The sequence below is a fragment of the Lepidochelys kempii genome, chromosome 2 (genome assembly GCF_965140265.1).
Source record: "Lepidochelys kempii isolate rLepKem1 chromosome 2, rLepKem1.hap2, whole genome shotgun sequence".
Classification (NCBI taxonomy): domain Eukaryota; kingdom Metazoa; phylum Chordata; order Testudines; family Cheloniidae; genus Lepidochelys; species Lepidochelys kempii.
In genome coordinates this window covers 52,667,559-52,688,388 of record NC_133257.1, presented here as the reverse complement: position 1 = coordinate 52,688,388, position 20,830 = coordinate 52,667,559, and the positions used below count along the sequence as shown (strand labels likewise).

The 20,830-nt window shown below is 42.5% G+C and overlaps 1 protein-coding gene across 4 annotated transcripts in view; it reads right to left on the bottom strand.

The window, feature by feature from the left end:
- The window catches only part of ZNF704 (zinc finger protein 704), a 153,380-nt gene that overhangs the window by 34,880 nt on the left and 97,670 nt on the right, over positions 1-20,830 (bottom strand). For all 4 annotated transcript variants that reach the window (XR_012157153.1, XR_012157154.1, XM_073330740.1 and 1 more), the window contains exons 3-6: positions 11,608-11,711; positions 5,849-6,081; positions 3,265-3,365; positions 2,016-2,277 (exon numbers count right to left, since the gene is read on the bottom strand). Coding sequence is in view for 2 of the 4 variants with exons in the window: in XM_073330740.1 (XP_073186841.1) it covers positions 2,016-2,277; positions 3,265-3,365; positions 5,849-6,081; positions 11,608-11,711 (700 nt within the window). In the remaining 2 variants the exon portion in view is untranslated. The remainder of the gene's footprint in view (positions 1-2,015; positions 2,278-3,264; positions 3,366-5,848; positions 6,082-11,607; positions 11,712-20,830) is intronic.

The window sequence follows — 20,830 nt, the reverse complement described above, 5'->3', positions numbered from 1 at the left end:
TTAAAAGTGAGCTTTCCTTGCATTCTTTAGTTGTTTCAACCAGCCAATATCAATTTAAAATATCATGTTTGTTTGCAGCCACTCACCGTATCTGAGTGTCTCCCTCACTAGACTCGCAGTCACGTTCAGCAGGAGAGATGACAAACTAGAATATTGCAGACTTCTGCACAAGATAGTTCTCAGGACACATAAGTACTGTCTAAAGCCAATCTCTGGGATTTCTCAAAGGGGAAAGGATCAGGACTGTCTGAACAACAATATCTAGGCAACTAAGGTCTGTATGTGACTAGCTGCTATGGATCTACGCAAATCAACACCGACACACAATCTTATCTAGTGATAGGAGGGCATCAGCCAATGAGGTCAGTAATGTCTCTGTGCTATATCCATAATGAAAGCCTGACTGAAAGTTATCAAGGAGATCTGGTAACTCTCAGTGATATCAGAATTGCTTTATCACAATCTCTGCAATAATTTTCCGAAAACAGGAATGTTTGAAACAAAAAGACAATTGGCAAGATTAGCAGCATCAAGTGGCTAACAAAAGTTTGTTTGAAGGGAAGATGGTGTATCCATTAGCACCATGCCGGAGCATTGGTTCAATGCTCACTCAGATAATGGTGTCATCACTGCTATTTCCCAAAATACTTGAATGAGAGACCTCCAAGGAAAACCCAAAGCACTGACAAACCTACCTCCAATTATCTTATACCTAGGGCCCTACCAAATCCACGGCCATGAAAAACTCATCACAGACTGTGAAATCTGGACTCCCCCCGTGAAATCTGGTCTTTTGTGTGCTTTTACCCAATACTATACAGCTTTCACGGGGGAGACCAGCGTTTCTCAAATTGGGGGTCTTGACCCAAAAGGGAGTTGCAGGGCGGGTCACAGTATTGCCACCCTTACTTCTGTGCTGCCTTCAGATCTGGGCGGCTAGAGAGCAGCGGCTGTTAGCTGGGCACCCAGCTCTGAAGGCAGAGCAGCAGCGCAAAAGTACGGGTGGCAATACCGTACCACGCCACCCTTACTTCTGCGCTGCTGCTGGCGGCGGCGCTGCCTTCAGAGCTGGGATCCTGGCCAGCAGCCGCCGCTCTCCAGCCGCCCAGCTCTGAAGGCAGCGCCACCGCCAGCAGCAGTGCAGAAGTAAGGGTAGCAGTGCCGCAACCCCCCCACAATAACCTTGCAACCTTCCCCCCCCACTCCTTTATGGGTCAGGACCCTTAAAATTACAATACTGTGAAACTTCAGATTTAAATAGCTGGAATCATGACAATTATTATTTTAAAAATCCTGTGACTGTGAAATTGACCAAAATGGACCGTGACTTTTGTAGGGCTCTACTTGTAGTTAATGTACAGCTGGAGGTGGTCTCACTAAAGACTAGATATCAGATCCAAGTGAGTATATTATATTGCTTTGGTGCTTGCAGATGCAAGGTTTTTAGTTTGTGTAAAATACACACACAATATATGAAAAAAAGTATTAAATTTATTACATGTGGTAAGAATTCATTTCTCATGTCCATAAGCAGGCCATGGACCCCAATACTTCAAAGACCGTATTTTTCTTAGAAATTATATGGTGTCCAGGAGATCAAAGCATGTTAAAAGCAAGAGTTTTCAAAATAATTTCTAGCCCATTTTTACATGCTGTTTGAATTAAGTTGGAAAGTTCTCTAATAGAAGTTGGAATCTGCTTGGGTTTTTCTGCCATTTGTAAAGAATTACCAGTCAGAGTGGTAGATATTATAGCCTTCTTTTTATTTTTCCTGCTCAACCACTTGTATGCAAAGCTGCCCACCTCACAACAGACAAATCAGAAATGTTTTGGCAGCCACTAGGACGTGTGCAGAAAAATCCAATATGGGCCAGGCCGTATCAGTCTCTCCCAGTGTCTCTCTTATACAAAAAACATTAGCCAGTTGATGTAAAGGGGCTTTGGTTGTTAAACTCAAGCAGGTGTGTGATCACTGAATTCTATTAAATAGGTTAGTTCACTGTCACTAACTTTACCTGGTAAGCATGATCTGTGTGTACGAGGTAGAGATTGGTAGGAGCTGAGCGGCTCAAAGGTGTCATCAATTTAGTCTCAGTTTTGGCACATGAAGTTTCAGGACGGTTTGCATCTTGGGTGGGAAAAGGAGGAGGAGATCCTAGAGATGGAGAGACTGGAGAAAGGCTGCTTAAGCCATCTGCTACTGAGTCTGTGTTGAGCCTGATCTCTGTATAGTAAAAATCTTCCTCTCCATCACTGTAGTCAGACTCTCCTACACGTCTAATTCAAGAAAAGACAACACACATATTACTATACTAAGGCAAGATTGTTGCAATTCAAGGTTAATTTTTAAAGTCCCAGATACATAGCAAATAAATTAAATATATGAACATTTAAGCTTCAGCTGTGCTTACTTTTATAAAGAGTGATGTGTGTATCATATAAACATTTTACTCATTTGCAGGGAAGTGCTTGGCAGAAGTCTTGTGTAGTATTTAGAGCAGGGGACTAGAAGTCAGTCTTCTATGTGGCATTCTTGACCCTGCCACTGACTCATTTTTTTGCCCGTGGACCCATCACTTAACTTCTGTGCCTCAGTTTACCCATCAGTAAATTGAGATACTTGCCTCGCGGTAAATAGTTAATGTCGGTAAAGTGCTTCGAGATCCTCACATGAAGTATGGCTATGGAAAATACAGTGTATTTGTCATACTAGTCGAAGTGATAGCAAAGGTGGGCAGTCACCAGTTTCATTAGTCGTATTTCCACTAGTAAAGAAAGCCACTTTCTCTAACTTGGAATGGGACTTTGACGCTAGAAGAAGAAGTGCCTTAGAAATCCCTAAAATGGATTGTGGAGGCATCAGTCATTCATCTGTAGTAAAGGCTCTGTTGAGATTTCAACTTAAAATGATTAAATCCCTTTGTTGCACATGAAATATACTGTGTCACTGCACCAAATTTACCTCATTTAGGCCTGGTCTACACTGGGGGGGGGGGAATCGATCTAAGTTACGCAATTTCAGCTATGTGAATAACGAAGCTCCTTTTTGAAACCACTGTGATGGTTACACTCATGCCACATTTCTGGGGTGAAGGGGATTGTTAGTTTGTTTTTTAAATGGCACCTTAAATTCTGATGTAATCACTTGACTCCAAAAGCTGGTCCAGGATGCCTATGCCTCCACCTGGCCCTGCTTGTGTGAGCACTGAAGAATCTGAAAATGGGTCAGTACCAAATCTCTTCAAAGAACGATTGTCCTCTTACCCAAGATGAATGGTCCGGATGTGTTTCTGAATCCCTGCAGCTGTGCTCAGTACCTTTCCACAGTTTTTCCATAGGCATTTGAACATTACCTTCATGGAGTTCTGACAAGTTATAAGAAAAGCAGGTTTTAAAAAAATATGCTATTATTCATATGTTCACATGAAAGATAATACATCGCAACTATATGTTACTCCATCCTAAACTGGGCCATATTCTGCTGTCAGTTACACTGGTGTAATTCTGCTGAATACAATAGAGCTACTCTGGATTTACACTTGGTGTAACTACAGCAGAAATTGGGATCCCCCTGCAACACCTCCTGGATCATTTTGCAAGAAAACTTAGGGCCAGATTCTACCCCTAATTAAAGACCTTGCAGCCCATTGACTTCAGTCAATCTATATGGGATGAAAAAGCAGAATCTGGCTCTTGAACACGTGAAGGATAAGTGGCCTGATTTTCAAAGGAGCTTAATACCCACAGCTTCCAATGACTTCCCTAGGAACGGTGGGTGCTCAGCATCTAGGAAAATAAGGCCACAAATACAAATAATGTTAAGTATAACAAAGAGCCACCTCCCACTAACTTTATAGAATGATAAATCAAAACACTGGATAAAATTAAATTTAAATAGAGACACACCCACATCTCCACACACAGGGCAGTGTGTTAAAAAGGCAACAGTCAGCCAGAGACTGGATCTCATGAAACCTGCCAATTTTCAAGAATTTATTGCTTTCCCTGGCAATGGAATAGTCCATTTCTATAGAAACTGTTTTACTGTTATAGGCACCTTCTCTTCTCCAAATTAGTGAGTTCTGAATATTAAGATAGTCAAGCAATTGCCTGATCATTCTTTAGTGCTTTTAACTCCTCCCACTCAGAAATAAGTAAGTGATTTGGTGGGGAATGGGTTGAATTTATGGCAAAATGTAAACATTCAACTTTCTTGAGGGGTGGAAGCGGAGTAGATGACATTGTCCAAGATGTGACTCCATGAAACAGAAGTAATTTGACACTAACTGATTAGGCATTCTGTTACTCCTAATTGGTGAAGTTATCAATCGCTGTATTTTCACATTTACACTTTGTGGACTGACAGTGCTAACAAACCAGTAATTAGATCATAAATATTTTTCTCCAAAGTGCAAAGTCACAATCAGACAATTACTAGTCAGGGTCAGAATGAAAACATAGGAGAAAGTGAATTTGCTACAGGTGAACCCCATGTAATATCATTCATTCCTTATACAAATTTGATGTTTGTTGTACAAGCCAAAAACTGAAAACACCAAAACAGACCATCAAGTATAAAATGTTTGTGGAGGGTATGTAAAATATGAATAATAAAACAGTAAGAATGGCAGTTGTAAAAACATCTGCCTAATCATTGCTGAACAATCAGAACAATGACAAACACAGCTTTAACTGGGTAATAAAAAAATCACAGCATTTCTTTTTCTCTCTCTGTCCTCCCACAACCCCCAGAGTTATCTCTGGATTTATTTTAATAACTAACTTTTAGTTTATCATAGCAAATGTGTTCTCCATACTGTTTTTTTATTTAGCAACAGGGAACAGTATTTTATATCACCCTCGCAAAAGATGTCCCAACAAAGGCAAGCGTGATTGTGGGACACCAAATGAGCAACTCCTGTAGCAAAAAGATAAAATCTGATCGGGTTTAAAAACAATCATTAAAACTTCATCCTGCCAGCAGTGCGGCAATTATTGCTCTCGATCTGATCAAGAGAAGAAGTCACCAAGAAAGGATAAATACCTTGTTTTTCTCTTTCTCACACAAAGCTCTTTTTCATCTTGCTATGTAAAATCTATCCTGCTGTGTTAGGAGTGAAGAAAGCTTGGACTAATGCCATCTCTTTGTTTTCTTCTTCAAGAGAGGCACTTTGCTTGCTGGCATAGTGATGGGGGAAGGGGAGTTACATACCAAATTAAAGCATTTGGTTTAGTTTCATTTATTTAGTTGTGAGTGGCCACACGGATCCTTCCTTGGCGGAGTGAGGTTGATTTCAGTGAAGTTTCCCTAGGGATAAATTTGCCCTGATGACACTATACAGATTCAGTTTGTCTCCCCGCCCGCCCCTCATGTTTGTTCTGAGTGCTTCACCTTATTAGGGCATCCGATAAGCTACCAACATTTTCAGTGAACTAGAAATACAGGGCCAAATCCTGCCTTGTGATGGCAAAAAGGGAAAAGGGAGAGGCTGCCTGTTACAGCCTATCCCAAAGGAATTTGCCAAAGCAGGGCAGAAATCCCCTGCGTGGCCAGGGGTCTCTTCAGGGAGCATCTTGCTGCTTCTCTGGGCAGGAGCTATGTGTGTCCCCAACATCTGCTAGCAAACACTTGGTGCTGATGGCAGCATGTGTACTAGCCAGAGGGGTGGAGTTAAGGGGGACATGCTGCATGGGCTAGCACATACACGGGGCTATGGAGAGTATCTGTGTAGCCTCTGAAACTCCCTGCAAAGTTGTTTGTGTGATCTTTTGTGGGTTTCTTCCTCCCCCTCCCCAGCAGAACAGGATCCCGGATGAATAGCACTGTGGAGCTGCACAGGAGGCGAACCTTTCTCTTCCTAGGGATGGGCTCATCAAAAAGGAGATTGCTGGTTTCGGCTTCATCAATACTATCATCAGGCTGAGAGGGCATTCGAAAGGGTTTGAAGCTGTCAGCAGACAGAGGCGGAGATGGGGTGGATGGATTGGACTGATCACTGGGTGCACTCCAGCTCCAGTATCCACTACTGCTGGTACTAGAAGGCACAAATCCTCCTTCTTTCCAAGATCCGTTCAAGGATTCTGTAAGAACAGCAACAACAGGAGTTAACAGATGTCATGAGTTAAAGCTAAGGAGATCCGTTTGCTTTTATCTGGTGCTCAGTTACCATGTTTACCTTAGGCAGAGAAAAGCCAGATAACTCAGTTTGCAAAGAGGACAGACTGATCTTACTAAAATTTGTTTCAGTAAAAAACCCACCTGTGATAAATGAAGGGAGGGGGGTTAGCTCCCTTTTATGGACACCCAGCCAGCCAGTTAGCTATAAAGTCCCTCTTGGTGGCAGGACTGGATTTTTGTGTCCCTAAAAGGTTTGTGCATATGTTGTTTAATTGACTGGTGACAACAGCTAATTTCCTTTTTTTTTTTTTTTTGCTCAGCTCTTCCCGGGAAGGGGGGGTGAAAGGGCTTGAGGGTACCCCCACAGGAAGGAATTCCCAAGTCTTCCTTCCTGGGTTCTAGAAAGGGGGGAGGGCTTTGCACTTGGGTGGTGGCAGCATCTACCCATCCAAGGACAGAGAGAAGTTGTGACCTTGGGAGTTTAATACCAGCCTGGAGTGGCCAGTATTAATTTTTAAAATCCTTGCGGGCCCCCACCTTTTGCACTCTAAGTGCCAGAGTGGGGAATCAGCCTTGACACCACCTTTCTAGAAAAGAAAACGCTGAAGCGGGGAGACAAAAAACTATTCTGGAATATAACTATATCTGGAGCAGTCAGATTGATGAGTGCTTGATTCAGGAAAGCATTGAAGCACATGCTTAATTTTGAGCATTCCTAGGACATACTGACTTCAGTGCGACTTAAGCATATGTTTCACTACAATCATGCATAGGAATGTTTTCCCTGAATAGGGCCCAAATTGATAGATAAAATAAATTAGATTAAAAAATCAAATCCCCTCCCTTTGACTGGCAGAAACCCTAAATGTGCTATACACATTCCCCAATCTTAAACTTCTGAGTATCCCTAAATCCTTGGTTTGTAATTTCAGACACCCCCCACCCCGAGAAGATTCTTACACAGCCCCAAAACACTAACCCATATCTGTAAAAATGCTGTCATCAGCCTACTGTTAAAACACCAAACAATCAAAACTGCTCCAACATCAACCTCATGGTCTGCCAGTGTGTTTATGTATCAGATCTTTATTTATTTATTTAGAAATACCTGCCCTGGAGCAGGGAACCCCCTCCCGGGGACCCCCTCCCCCCCCACACTCATACAGTGCCAAGCACTCTGCTGGTGCTTAGCAAGTAAATAATAAAATTCAGTATTAAATGTGAGACTGGAATTTTTCCAAAGCTGACAGTACCTGCAGTTTCCTGTCCCTCACAAACTCTTCCTCACTTTTTCACACACAAGTCTCATTCTCAGTGGTAGTACAGGCACAAGAATCATTTCCTTCGCTCGTTACCAAAAGCCTCATCCAAAACCCACTGAAGTCAATAGAAATCTTTCACTGACTTCCACGGATTTTGGATCAGGCTCTAAAGCATGAGAAATTATTAAAAATATCCATTGCTCACAACACAGGGCCCAATCCTGCAAACATTAAACTCATGTATAATTATACTCACTTATGTGCTTAAGTGTTTGCAGGATCGGGGTCAGAGTGCAAAATGTGGGCAAGTTAGTGAGTTGCACAATTCCTTTTGAAAATGTACAAATAATTAGCTCATCGCTGACAAAGCACAAAACAATACATTAGTACATAATGCAAAACTGTTTCAGTTTTTGATTACAGCACTTTGGAATTCTTGTGTGTTTCTCCTTTTTTCTGTTTTTTGAATGAGTTGCACTTCAGTCCCATGACCAAGCTAAGCAGCACACCTGGTATCAACTTGTGAACTTAGCACCATTTAAAAATGCTGTTTGTTCAGAAAAACAAAGGAGGAAACATGCTTTCAAATGTAATTTTCTGACACATTTATGGCAGTGCTTTGTGTTCTCTGGTTTTACAGCTTCCCTTTGCCTCAGTGAGATGGAGATTTAATCAAAAACATTTTTGAAATACAAATACAAAAGAAAACGACTAAATGAGGTTGACAAGAAGAAAACAAACACAAAGTGGACCTGATTTGCATTTACACTAACACATTTGGCAGCGTAAAGGAGGCTTAAAATAAGTATAATTGTAATTTACTTTTACTTTCACTTTATGGCCCCTTTACATTGCCAAAGCAGTATAAAGGGGGGGCTACCTGTAAATGAGCATCAGACCCAATATTACTGATTTGTGGAAAAAAGGGGCCATATTCTGATCTAGTTTACACAGAGATAAATTCAGAGCAACTCTACTGTAGAGCAGAATCCAACCTAAATATGAATGCTAAAACTAATGTTGTTAACCTGCTAAGCAAAATGTAACAAATTTCCTTACAGTGCTAGGTTTCAGAGTAGCAGCCGTGTTAGTCTGTATCTGCAAAAAGAAAAGGAGGACTTGTGGCAGCTTAGAGACTAACAAATTTATGTGAGTATAAGCTTTCGTGAGCTACAGCTCACTTCTGATGAATCCAATGAAGTGAGCTGTAGCTCACAAAAACTTATGCTCAAATAAATTTGTTAGCCTCTAAGGTGCCACAAGTACTCCTGTTCTTCTTACAGTGCTAGTTGCTTCCTATTTTGGAAAAAAAAAGCCCATGTACAATCAATCACTACTAAATTACATTACTGATGTCAAAATAATGTTAATATATTCCAGCAATACTAAAACAGATTTAAATTATTAAATCCTTACTCTTTTCTAAGGACTCACTCAGGCAAAACTCTCATTCAAGCAGTGATAAATTTTGCCTGAGTAAGGACTTCAGAATTTGGCCCACCATTCTTGCAAATGTTTAATAATGTTTAAAACTTTTAATTTTATCTTTGCAGCATTTAGCAAATATTCAAACAGTATATGTAGAACTATCACAGAGCACTCAAAACTGCATCAGAATGAATATCAAACTCAGTTATCCATGACCTTGTACATATTAACAACAATTTAGTAGAACTTATCAACTGGGAGAGCTGATCAATCAAAAGCTATCAGAGAGTGTGAAAGTAGAATGAATTATATTGAAATTATAATTCATAAAGAAATGCTACTTGAAGGGTTTGTTGAAATATAGTTGTCAGGAAGAGAAACATTAAGGAGTGTGAGACAATGGGTCCTCAAACTAATTAACTTAAGAGCTCCTACTGAGCTAGGAGATTGGTAAACGTTAGTATGCAAATAAGATATGTATGTATATTTGTCAGTTTCTGCTTTCTTTTGTCTCTTATGTTAAATTGGCTTTGGCAAAACTGTATAAATAAGTTATCTTGAGCCTCAGAGAGGGGCTCACATCTGGGTGCATTAGCAAAGCGCTTTGCTAATAAACAGAGTGGTCTGACAAATTATGTGAGTCCTGAATCTGACTTTGACAAGAGCATGCACTGATGCTCTCTTGTTGTTATTTGTGCTTTTAAATTGTTAGAAGGTGTTCAGATGCTAGGGTGGGAGGGGGCTATCTAAGTACCTTAGATACACAGATTCCCAGGCAGTGGGCATGTTATACGGAGTGAAGGAAATTAACATTTTTAAGAAAGATGAAGAATTAGCTATTCTTATGAAACCTCAAAAGCAAGGGTTTCTCAAACATTTTCTAAGCGTGGACTTCATCTTAATAGAAAGAGTGCTTCTATTCCCAGCTCACTCCCGCCTCATCCACGGAATCATGACCCGTTAATATCCCTGCTGTGACTACTGCAATTGTTTACAGTAGGAGAGTGTTTAGTATATAGTCAGCAGCTGGAAGTGAGGAGGAAGAGCCAGCACACAGGACAGGCTAGGTCTCCATGGACCTCCAACAAGTGCATCACAGTGTCAGGATCTCTGCCACATAATATTATAAATTTTTAAACCCTTACAAGCCCTCTCAAACTATCAATGACATTTTCTTATCAATTTCATTATCAGACGTTGAAAACACTAATTGCTTATCAGATTTATGAATTGTTTCATACTTGTGTTCATGTAATCAACTGTCTTATTGGAAGGGCCCTACCAAATTCACAGCCATGAAAAACCTGTCATGGACCGTGAAATCTGGTCTCCCCATGTGAAATCTGGTCTTTTGTGTGCTTTTACCCTATACCATACAGATTTCACGGTGGTGACCAGCATTTCTCAAATTGGCGGTCCTGACCCAAAAGGGATTTTCAGGGGGTTGCAAGGGTATTTTAGGAGAGTCATGGTATTGCCACCCTTACTTCTGTGCTGCCTTCAGAGCTGGGTGGCTGGAGAGGGGCAGCAGCTGGCGGGGTACCCAGCTCTGCAGGCAGCAGCACAGAAGTAAGGGTGGCAATATCATACCAGGCCATCCTTACTTCTGTGTTGCTGCTGGCGGTGGCTCTGCCTTCAGAACTGGGCTCCCGGCCAGCAGCTGCCGCTCTCTGGCCTCCCAGCTCTCAAGGCAGCACTACTACCAGCAACAGCATAGAAATAAGGGTAGCAGTACTGCAACCCTCCCTACAATAACTTTGTGCCCCCCCCCCCATCTCCTTTTTGGGTCAGGACTGTACAATTACAACACCATGAAATTTCAGATTTAAATGTCTGAAATCATGAAATTTATGATTTTTAAACTCCTCTGACCATGAAACTGACCCAAATCGACTATGAATTTGGTAGGGCCCTTCTTATGAGATTCATGAGCTTGGCTGCATGTTGTCTGAGAGAAATGATCCTGGAAACAGATGCACAGGATGGGAATGAAGTCCCCGATTCTGCAACTAGAACTGCATGCGGGGGGGACCTGTACTTATGCAGAATCCTCCTGCATGGCTTTTCAGCCTTGAAGTTGCAATCAGATCTCCTGGGGGTGATGGGGGGGGGGGTCACAATTACTCTGCCTTCTCATATTGCTAAATGGGAATAGATCCTGGCTGTATCCTGACTAGGGAGGATGTGGGTGGGTGGGGATAGTATGGAAAAGGCTGAAAATCACTGCCATATTGACTTCATATGTATGTATAAAATAATCTGATACTCTGGAGAACTAACGTTTCAGGGCGGTCAGAAGATCCACCACTGTAATGATCCTCCTCTGGTCTTTCCTCCCATGCAAGGGGTGAGCTAGGGCTACAGATGACAGAGCAGCTCCACTGCCACTCAGAAGCCATATTCTCATTTATGGGCTTTTCTCCAACAGCACCTAGAGACCTCTAATAGGTCAAGGCCCAACTGTCCTAGGCACAGTATAAACATAGAGTAAATCACAGTCCCCTCCAGAGGTGGATTCTGCTCCTCCTTACTTACCTGAATGCTCTCACTAGTCCTCAAGCTTGCCTCTAGCTCCACTAGTGGATAATTACAATGGGTACAACAGGACAATTGGGCAGCTATTTTTCTTTTCCAGTTGAATTACTACTACTGGGGCAGGTAAGGATACGTTATCCCTACCATATTTATTCAGGTGTGCTATGTGCCTGCCACAAAACGGAAAAGTAACTTTCAGATTCTCAGTATAATGTATTACTACCACTTCTTACAATCCCCCAGAGTATTATGTTGTATGTTTACCATTGGGCCGTACAGGAGGGCTGTGAACCAAAGGGCTGGTGGATAAACTGGTTAGTACCATAGCTGCTGTCACTTTATCCATGTCCAGTTCTTCCGAAGATTTTCTGAAACACATTGAAAGGAAGGCAGAAAACATCTCAGTAAATGACTCTTTCAGCAGTTTCATGATAGGTCTATGTTATACCAATAAAATAAAAACCAGCAGGATCTTATTAAAGGGGAAAAGGCAAAATGCCACATTTATCTTTCTGAATACAGAAAGAATCATAATAAGTAGTTAGTTATAGCTATAACATTCCATTCAATTTCATATTTATTCACACATTCATTCATACACACACACTCACACTCAGGTTCTGCAAGGTTGTTATCATAGTTACCAGCCTTAGAGTTGCTCGTGCCAAGCCACTGGCCAGGTGGCCTGGACATGAGGAGCGAGCAGGGCCTTATCAGATGCTCATCTGATGCTCCTGGAAGTTGGTTTGCAGACTCAGACCCCAAAGTTCTCAGTTTCTAGAGACCATCTTTATAGGAATGTATTCCTATGCCAGTCTATGGCAATTGCTTCATCATGCTGTTGCTGAATCAACCAGCAGATTGCACATTCCTGACGGCTCCATGCTGCCAGATGTTATCTTGTTCTTTGGTTCTCGCATCCTTGAGGCTGCTGGGTGGATTCCAGTCTGCCCTCGGTGGGTCATCTGGTTGTCTCCACTCTGCGCATTCTTTGGCCGATCAATACTGAACTCCTAGGCTGGCACCTCCCTGATCATTGATTTATTATCCACACCAAGCATCCATCCACATACATCCTCTATCTCTATTTTAATCACAATTGTTAACAAAGCGAGATAAATACAACAAAAGGGCGGGGAGTCTCAGTGTGCTGTTTCTGTTGTTACAAAGTATCACTTTGAGTCTCTCTCTCTCTCTCTGTGAGTAGTAGTTGTTACAAAGTATTGCTTTGAGAACAGACTCTGTCTTAGGATGTACTAACACAATTAGCAGCTTGCAAGTTTCACACACAGAGGGAGAGAAATAGTAAAAACAAGAGACCAAAAACCAAGAGACCTCATAATTAGTAATACCCTGGAATTTAAACTATGGGGAATGAAACTCATTTGTGATTTTAATACAGAACTTCTTTAATATGATCCAACACCTAGTCCTAGGGTTGCCAACTTTCCAATTGCACAAAACTGAACACTCCAGTCACACCCCTTCCTCAATGCCCTCCCCGCCCCTTCTCCGAGGCCTTGCCCGCCCCCCACCCCCCGCTTACTACATTCCCCCTCTCTCAATGGCTTGCTCTTCCCCACCCTCACTCACTTTCACGGAGCTGGGGCAGGGGGTTGGGATGCAGGAGGGGGTGAGGGCTCCGGTTGGGGATGTAGGCTCTGGGGTAGGGCTGGGGATGAGAGGTTTGGGGTGCAAGAAGGGGCTCCATGTTTTGGGGGGCTCAGGGCTGGGGCAAGGGCATGGGCTTGCCTCGGGTGGCTCCCGGTCAGTGGCACAGCAGGGCTAAAGCAGGCTCCCTGCCTGTCCTGACTCCGCACTGCCTCCTGGAAGTGGCCAGCAGGTCTGGCTCCTAGGCGGGGAGGGCCAGGAGGCTCTGTGTGCTGCTCTCACCTGCAGGCACTGCCCCCCTCCCCCAGCTCCCACTGGCAGCAGTTCCCGACCAATGGGAGTGCGGAGCTGGTGCCCCCCCTCCCCCCACCTAGGAGCCAACCTGCTGGCTGCTCCCAGGGCACAGTGCAGTGCCATGACAGGTAGGAGCTGGCCTGCGTTAAACCCGCAGCACTATCAACCGGACTTTTAACGGCCGGGTCGGTGGTGCTGACTGGAGCCACCAGGGTCCCTTTTCAACTGGGCATTCCAGTCAAAAACTGGATGCCTGGCAACCCTACCTAGTCCACAGGACACTAGAAGATGGCAACAAAACTACTCAAGCAGAGAATCAGAAAAGAACCAGATCTGAAAGTTTGTGTCAATCACCTACTGTATACTAAAGTTGACTACTTTTAGCAAATCAGCCCAAATCAAAGGGAAAAATACTGAAATGAAAATGGGTTTGCATGAAAGATGTTGTGAACCTCTCTCTCTCTGTTACCCCAGTGATTTCAACTACTCATGTGCCTAAGTGCTTTTCTGGATTGAGGCCTAAAGAAACAAAAGTAGGGCAGGTAAAAGAAGCAGCACTCTCAGCTGAGTAACAGGATACCTGGAAGCACTCTTTAATTTCAAAGCTAAAATTGAGTGGGACAGTTTTTATTTTATTTTAGTTACTTGTGCTTAATTCTATTAAGTCAACACACACACACACACACTATTTTCACTTTATCATCACTTGGCCATTAGCTTAAAAGACTGGTTAGGTTACAGAACAGACCCACCAACCAACCAAGTAACCACCTGCTTTAAGATAAAAAAAAACTTTGAAAATGTGGGGCTAGATTCAGCCCTAGAATGATCTGTAGCACAAGGGTCCACAGGGACCAGGGCAGGGGGTTGTGACAGCTAGCTAAGGGGCCTACTGTGTGCTTGCATCTTCCCAAAAGTGGGAAAAGCCTGCTGTAGCAGGGAGAGTGAGGATAACTGATTCTCAGCAGAATCCCAGGCAACTTCATTCAGAGAATGAATCTATTCAGGGGACACCATCACAGGGCCTAATAACATCAGCCACACTGTCAGAGGCTCGTTCACCTGCACATCTACCAATGTCATATATGCCATCATGTGCCAGCAATGCCTCTCTGCCATGTACATTGGCCAAATCGGACAGTCTCTACGTAAAAGAATAAATGGACACAAATCAGACGTCAAGAATTATAACATTCAAAAACCAGCCAAAGAACACTTCAGTCTCTTTGGGCACTCGATTACAGACCTAAACGTTTCAATTCTTCAACAAAAAAAACTTCAAAAACAGACTCCGAGAGACTGCTGAATTGGAATTAATTTGCAAACTGGATACAATTAATTAATTTGAATAAAGACGGAGTGGATGGGTCATTACACAAAGTAAAACTATTTTGCCATGTTTATTCCACCTCCCCCTCCCCACACTGTTCCTTGTCAACTGCTGGAAATGGCCCACCTTGATCATCACTACAAAAGGTTCCCCCCCATCCCCCGCTCTCCTGCTAGTAATAGCTCACCTTACCTGATCACTCTCGTCACAGTGTGTATGGTAACACCCATTGTTTCATGTTCTCTGTGTATATAAATCTCCCCAATGTATTTTCCACGGTATGCATCTGACGAAGTGGGCTGTAGCTCACGAAAGCTTATGCTCAAATAAATTTGTTAAGTCTCTAAGGTGCCACAAGTCCTCCTTTTCTTCATTCAGAGAGTTTCCTATATAGCCTGAATTTCAACTTAAAGCTACCCAGCTGCCTGGCAGAACCTCTCAGGAAGCAGCAGTGCAAAACCTGCCTGGGCACAGTGTCCCCTGCTTGTTAAGACAGGCACGGTTTGCCTCCAGTAGCAGGGATGAATCAGGCCTCTAGAATAGGTATATATTCAGCGCTGAGCTCTTGTTCCATTTTTGTGGCTGTAAAAGTAGCTATCTTTATATTACAGGATACTTCAAATAGCACTTCCATTTACATTCTGCCAAACTACTCCAAGAGACAGACAATCAGGAAAATTTAAATGGATTGGAAACAAATTTCTGAAAACAGAGTGCACCAAAACAAAACTACTGAACATCACTAGCTGTGAATTCAGCTGTCACAGAGGAACTCTTTCAAAAAGCAGAGAGAAAACTCACATCTAGGTGGGAGAATCCCAAAAACTCACATTAATGAACCAATGCCAATGACTGGACTTTGCAAATCAGTCAGCAAGTGCACACACAATAAAAAACAAGGCTCATGACTCACAAAATGCACCTTGATCATTGAATTTGACAATTCTAGATAAATTCCTATTGTTTATTATACTTCATAGCCCATTAATAAATTTACTGGCCATTAATTTTTAAAATAATGAATTACTGGTAATTAATTTTTAAACTAATCAATTCAGTACAAGGCTTTGCTATTGCATTTTTGCTGGGCATTTGGGAGAGACTACTAATTTTTGGTGTGAATTTGATAGTATGAAGATCAGCAAGGTTTTACTGCACATTTAAAAACAGAACAACTCTCTTGGTGTTTTGGATTAGTCAATCTTTATAAAGTAATTCATACTGCATACGGCACTGTTTTATGAAATACAGGCTTTAACTCACTTCATTTGTATTCCCCTCTTCCCCCTACCCAGCCCCATTTGTGTTTGCTTTCTGTTGCTATTCTAGCAAATGAGTTTGTTGAGAGGCATCTTTATCTTCAGTGGATAGCTTATACTGGTGACTTTGCAGAAAGAGAATTGGAAACCATTTGGTTGAGCCATTAACTACAAGGCCCAAGATTTATTGTGCAATCTGATTACTTCTGTGTCAACAGAAGAAGGGAGATGGGGGGAAATTCTAGCCCAGCAGAGGAAATGCACCAGGAACAGGTGCAGGCCTTTGGGGAATGAGTTGGAGTAGAAAGGGAAAAATCTGTGATGTTCCCTGACCAAGGCTGTCATATTTAAAAAGGGTTACTGGGATGACCCAGGCAATTATAGGACTGTCAGTCTGACACTGATTGCAGGAAAGATAGTGGAACAGCTGACACAAGATTTGATTAATACAGAATTAAAGGATGGTAATACAATTAATGCTAATCAACATGGATTTATGGAAAATAGATCCTGTCAAACTAACTTGATATCTATCTTTATTGAGATTACAGATTTGGCTGATAAAGGTAATAGTGTTGATGTAATATACTTAGACTTCTGTAAGGCGTTTGACTTGGTACCGCACAACATTTTGATTAAAAAACTAGAATGTTATTAAATTAACATGGCACACATTAAATGGATTAAAAACTGGCTGATAGGTATCAAAATAAAATTGTAAACAGGGAATCATCATCAAGCAGGTCTGTTTCTAGTGGGTCCTGCAGGGATTGGTTCTTGGCCCCACACCATTTAAAATTTTTATCAATGACCTGGAACAAAACATAAATTTATCACTGATAAAGTTTGCAGATGACACAAAAGTTGGAGAAGTGGTAAATAATGAAGAGTGCACATCACTGATATAGAATGATATAGAGTGATCTAGATTGCTTGGTAAGATGGATGCAAGCATACAATGTTTTAATATGGATAAATCTAAATATTTATCTCTGTGAATAAAGAATGTAGGTCATACTTAGGATAGGGGATTGTACCTGGGAAGCAGTGACTCTGAAAAAGATTCGGGGGTCATGCGGGATAATCAGCTGAACATAACTCTGAGTGTAATGCTGTGGCCAAAAGGGATGCATAAACAGGGGAATCTTGAGTAGGAACAGAGTTGGTATTTAACACTGGTGTGACCACTGCTGGAATACTATGTCCAGTTCTGGTGCCCACAATTCAAGAGGATGCTGATAAATTGGAAAGGGTTCAGAGAAGAGCCACGAGAATGATTAAAGGATTAGAAAACCTTACAGTGATAGATTCAAGGAACTCAATCTATTTATCTTAACAAAGAAAAGGTTAAGGGGTGATTTGGTTACAGTTTATAAGTACCTACATGTGTGTAACCATAAACACCCTTGTATTCACCCCTACACACTATTGTAATAATCTTTGTACAAAATATATCTTGTAAGGTATCTTTTCAATACTAATAGCTCACTGATAATAGTCTTGTATGATGTATGTATGTAGTGTGTATTAAGAGAGTTATGGATATATGCTGGTGTTATGACTAAAATGTGTTTAAGCCAGGCATATCAGGGGGAACTGGTAAACAGGTCTCCTCTAGACAAAAGAATGTATTTGCTTCTCTGACCAGCCTGGTCATCAGGCAGCAAGAAAGAAGGTACATTTCATAGAATCATAGAGTATCAGGGTTGGAAGGGACCTGAGGAGGTCATTTAGTCCAACCCCCTGCTCAAAGCAGGACCAATCCCCAATTTTTGCCCCAGATCCCTAATTGGCCCCCTCAAGGATTGAACTCACAACCCTGGGTTTAGCAGGCCAATGCTCAAACCACTGAGCTATCCCTCCCCCCATTTACATATAAGCAGTAAACAGGGCCCTCAAACTAACAAGAGGGGGAGACTGCAGGAAAAAAAAACAATTTGCAATTTAGCAACACCAGCAAGGGAAGAGTGCTGACCAGACTCCACTTCACCTTTCTTACAGCTTGAATAAAGTTTACTTTGAGAGGTAACCCTCAGAAGAATCCACTTTACAGGTTTACTGGTCTATAAAGACAGAGGGGCTGAGATTCAAGTGATAAGCAATGGAATCAACATTGTATACAATATTACTATATTTTAGAAGTGTATAAAGTGAGGTCTTTTCTGAAAGCTAATGACACACGGATGATTAATATAATTGTGAAATGTATGTATTAACACTGTATGAGGAAATATGGACACTTAGTGATATTATGCTTTAAAGTCTGTGTCCAAACAGGGAGAAACAGGTTCCCTGCCAGACAAGAGAGAAAGTAGCTATTTACCTCACTCCTATGAAAATGAAGCATGATGGAATCAAAACAATGGAAACCCAACTTACATACAGAGGGATTGGAAACCCACAGGAAGGGAAGAACAGCATGAGGTCATCCTGCCTCTTGAAACAATGACACTCTGGAATTTTGGAAGATAAGCAAGGACAGAAGCCATCTTTGGCATTCATCACTAGACAGCCCAAGAGAACAGAGCTCTTGCAAACAGAGAAAAATAGGTCCTTCAACCAAGCGGAGGCTGAAGTCTCTGGAAAATAAACACAAGTAAGAAACCTGCTTAGGCAAAGATCTTTCACTTAGGAAGACAAGGGAAGCAGCTTATTGTACGTCTGAGGAAGGTCTTGACTGAGGGAAAGTCAGCCATGACTGAAAAGAAAATTGGTGACAGGAACCATCTTGAACAAAGCCTGTACCTTGCAAGACTAAGTTTTAGACTTTTAGGTGTGTGTTTTCACTTATATTTGCTTGGAACCTTTTCTAACTTTATTCCTTTTACTTGGCACCACTGTACCTATGACCTATTGTCAATAAATCTGTTTTATATTTTACTATAAACCAACTCTGCATTTGAGGGGAAGGTAATATATTTTACCCCTGTAAAGTTTATAAGCTGTGATGTGCTCTTGTGTCTTTAAATGAACAAAATAACCTTATTATTTCTCGAAACTGTCCAGGAGAGGCCTGGACATTGAAGAACACAGAGTTTGGGGAAAATTTGGGACTGGGAGTGTGTTAGAGTCACCTTGCTGGTTGTAACCAAGGCTGGTGGAAGCCAGAGTGGGGCTGTAGACAGAGCTGCTGAACCAGGACTGTCTAGGATACAGACGCTCAAGGTGTGACTTACATGCTGGTAGGCTGGTTGAGATCACCCCAGGTCGAAGCTACAGCAGCAAAGCATTGTACAGTACCCAGGCTTACAAAGCAAGTGGTGCCACAACTCCTTACTGGTCTACATTGCACCCCAGAACTGTTACAATGGGGAGCAAATTTTTGATAATAGGCTCTTCAATCTAGCAATAACATGATCAAATGATTGGAAGTTAAAGCTAGACAAATTCAGACTGAAAACAAGGTGTAAAATTTTAACAGCAAGGGTAAGTAACCATTGGGACAATTTCCAAGGGTCGTAGTTGTTTTCTCCATCAATACCAACTTTTAAATCAAGATTGGATGTTTTTCTAAAACACATGCTCTAGAAATTATACTGGGGAAGTTCTATGACCTGTGTTATACAAGAGGTCAGACTAGATCGGGGTCTCAAACTCGAATCACCAGGAGGGCCACATGAGGACTCGTACATTGGCCCGAGGGCCTCATCACCCCCCATTCCACCCCCGCCCCTGCCTGTGGGGTACCGCAGGGGGCTCTGGGCAGGAGGTTGGGGTGCAGGAGGGAGCTCCGGGCAGGAAGTTGGGGTGCAGGAGGGAGTGTGGGGTTTGGGGTGCAGGCAGGGGGCTCAGGGCAGGGAGCTGGGGTGCAGGAGGGGTTCGGGTTCCGACCCAGCACTGCTTACCTTGAGTGGCTCTGGGGTGGCAGGGGCACGCATCGGGGCCAGGGTAGGCTCCCTGCCTGCCCTGGCCCTGGCCCTGGCCCCGTGCAGCAGTGGGCACCCTATCCCCATGGCCCCGGGGGGAGGGGGAGCAGAGAACTCCGTGAGCTGTTCTTGCCTGTGGGTACCTCCCCCGAAGGTTCCCCATTCTTGGCCAGTGGGATCTTCAGGGGAGGTACCCACAGGCAAGAACAGCTCATGGAGTTCTCTGCTCCCCCTCCCCCTCCCCCGGGGTCGCAGGGAAGCGGTGCCTGCCGCTTCCTGGAGCGGTGCAGGGCCCTCAGCACCACGGGGTTGGCAAATCTGCAGGCCGGATCCAAAGCCCTGAGGGGCCAGATCCAGCCCAGGGCTGTAGTTTGCCTACCCCTGGTCTGGAGGTAGGCTGTGGACGCAGCGTGCTGGGGAGAGGATGGGGCACGGGGAGCTTGGCGGACCGCGTGGTTGAGACCCCTGGACTAGATGATCGCAATGGTCCCTTCTGGCCTTGGAATCTATGAATTTATGAAAAGAGAAGTCATCCTGCATCTTCAGAATGTATTATCACTGCCTTGCTCCTAGTTAATGTGCAGCAGCTTGTTCAATAAAGAAGGAGCAGTACGAATATCACACTGCCTCAATATCCCTTCCATATGATGCTGTCGTTCAAAGTATTTTTCAGAAAATCTTCCTTGACCTTCCAGAATAATCCTTTTCATCAGTATATCTCAAAGCACTTTACAAAGGAGGTCAGTATCATCATCTCCAGTTTTTTATAAGGATTCGTTTCTTTCCCAGAACATGAGACAAAATACAAACAGAAGGTTTCAAATCTATACGGTTTCTAATTTTTATCCCAATTATAGCTGACACTTTGAACCAAATTAATTTTAGCATTCCCAAAACATGTCTTAAAGTATTATATGTAGCCACTGAGATAACGTCTACACAGAACAATAGTATCTACCACTTAATTGTTAGTAAAATTTAAGCTATAGAAATTTGCTGTTCTATAATTCCAAAATAATATTCAGTTGTTTTCTTCTCCGAAGATCCTTCAAATATTGAAAGTTTCAAAGAACAGTTAAAACCTTCTAATAAAATAGATACTGTTACAAAATATATTTTTTTAATGT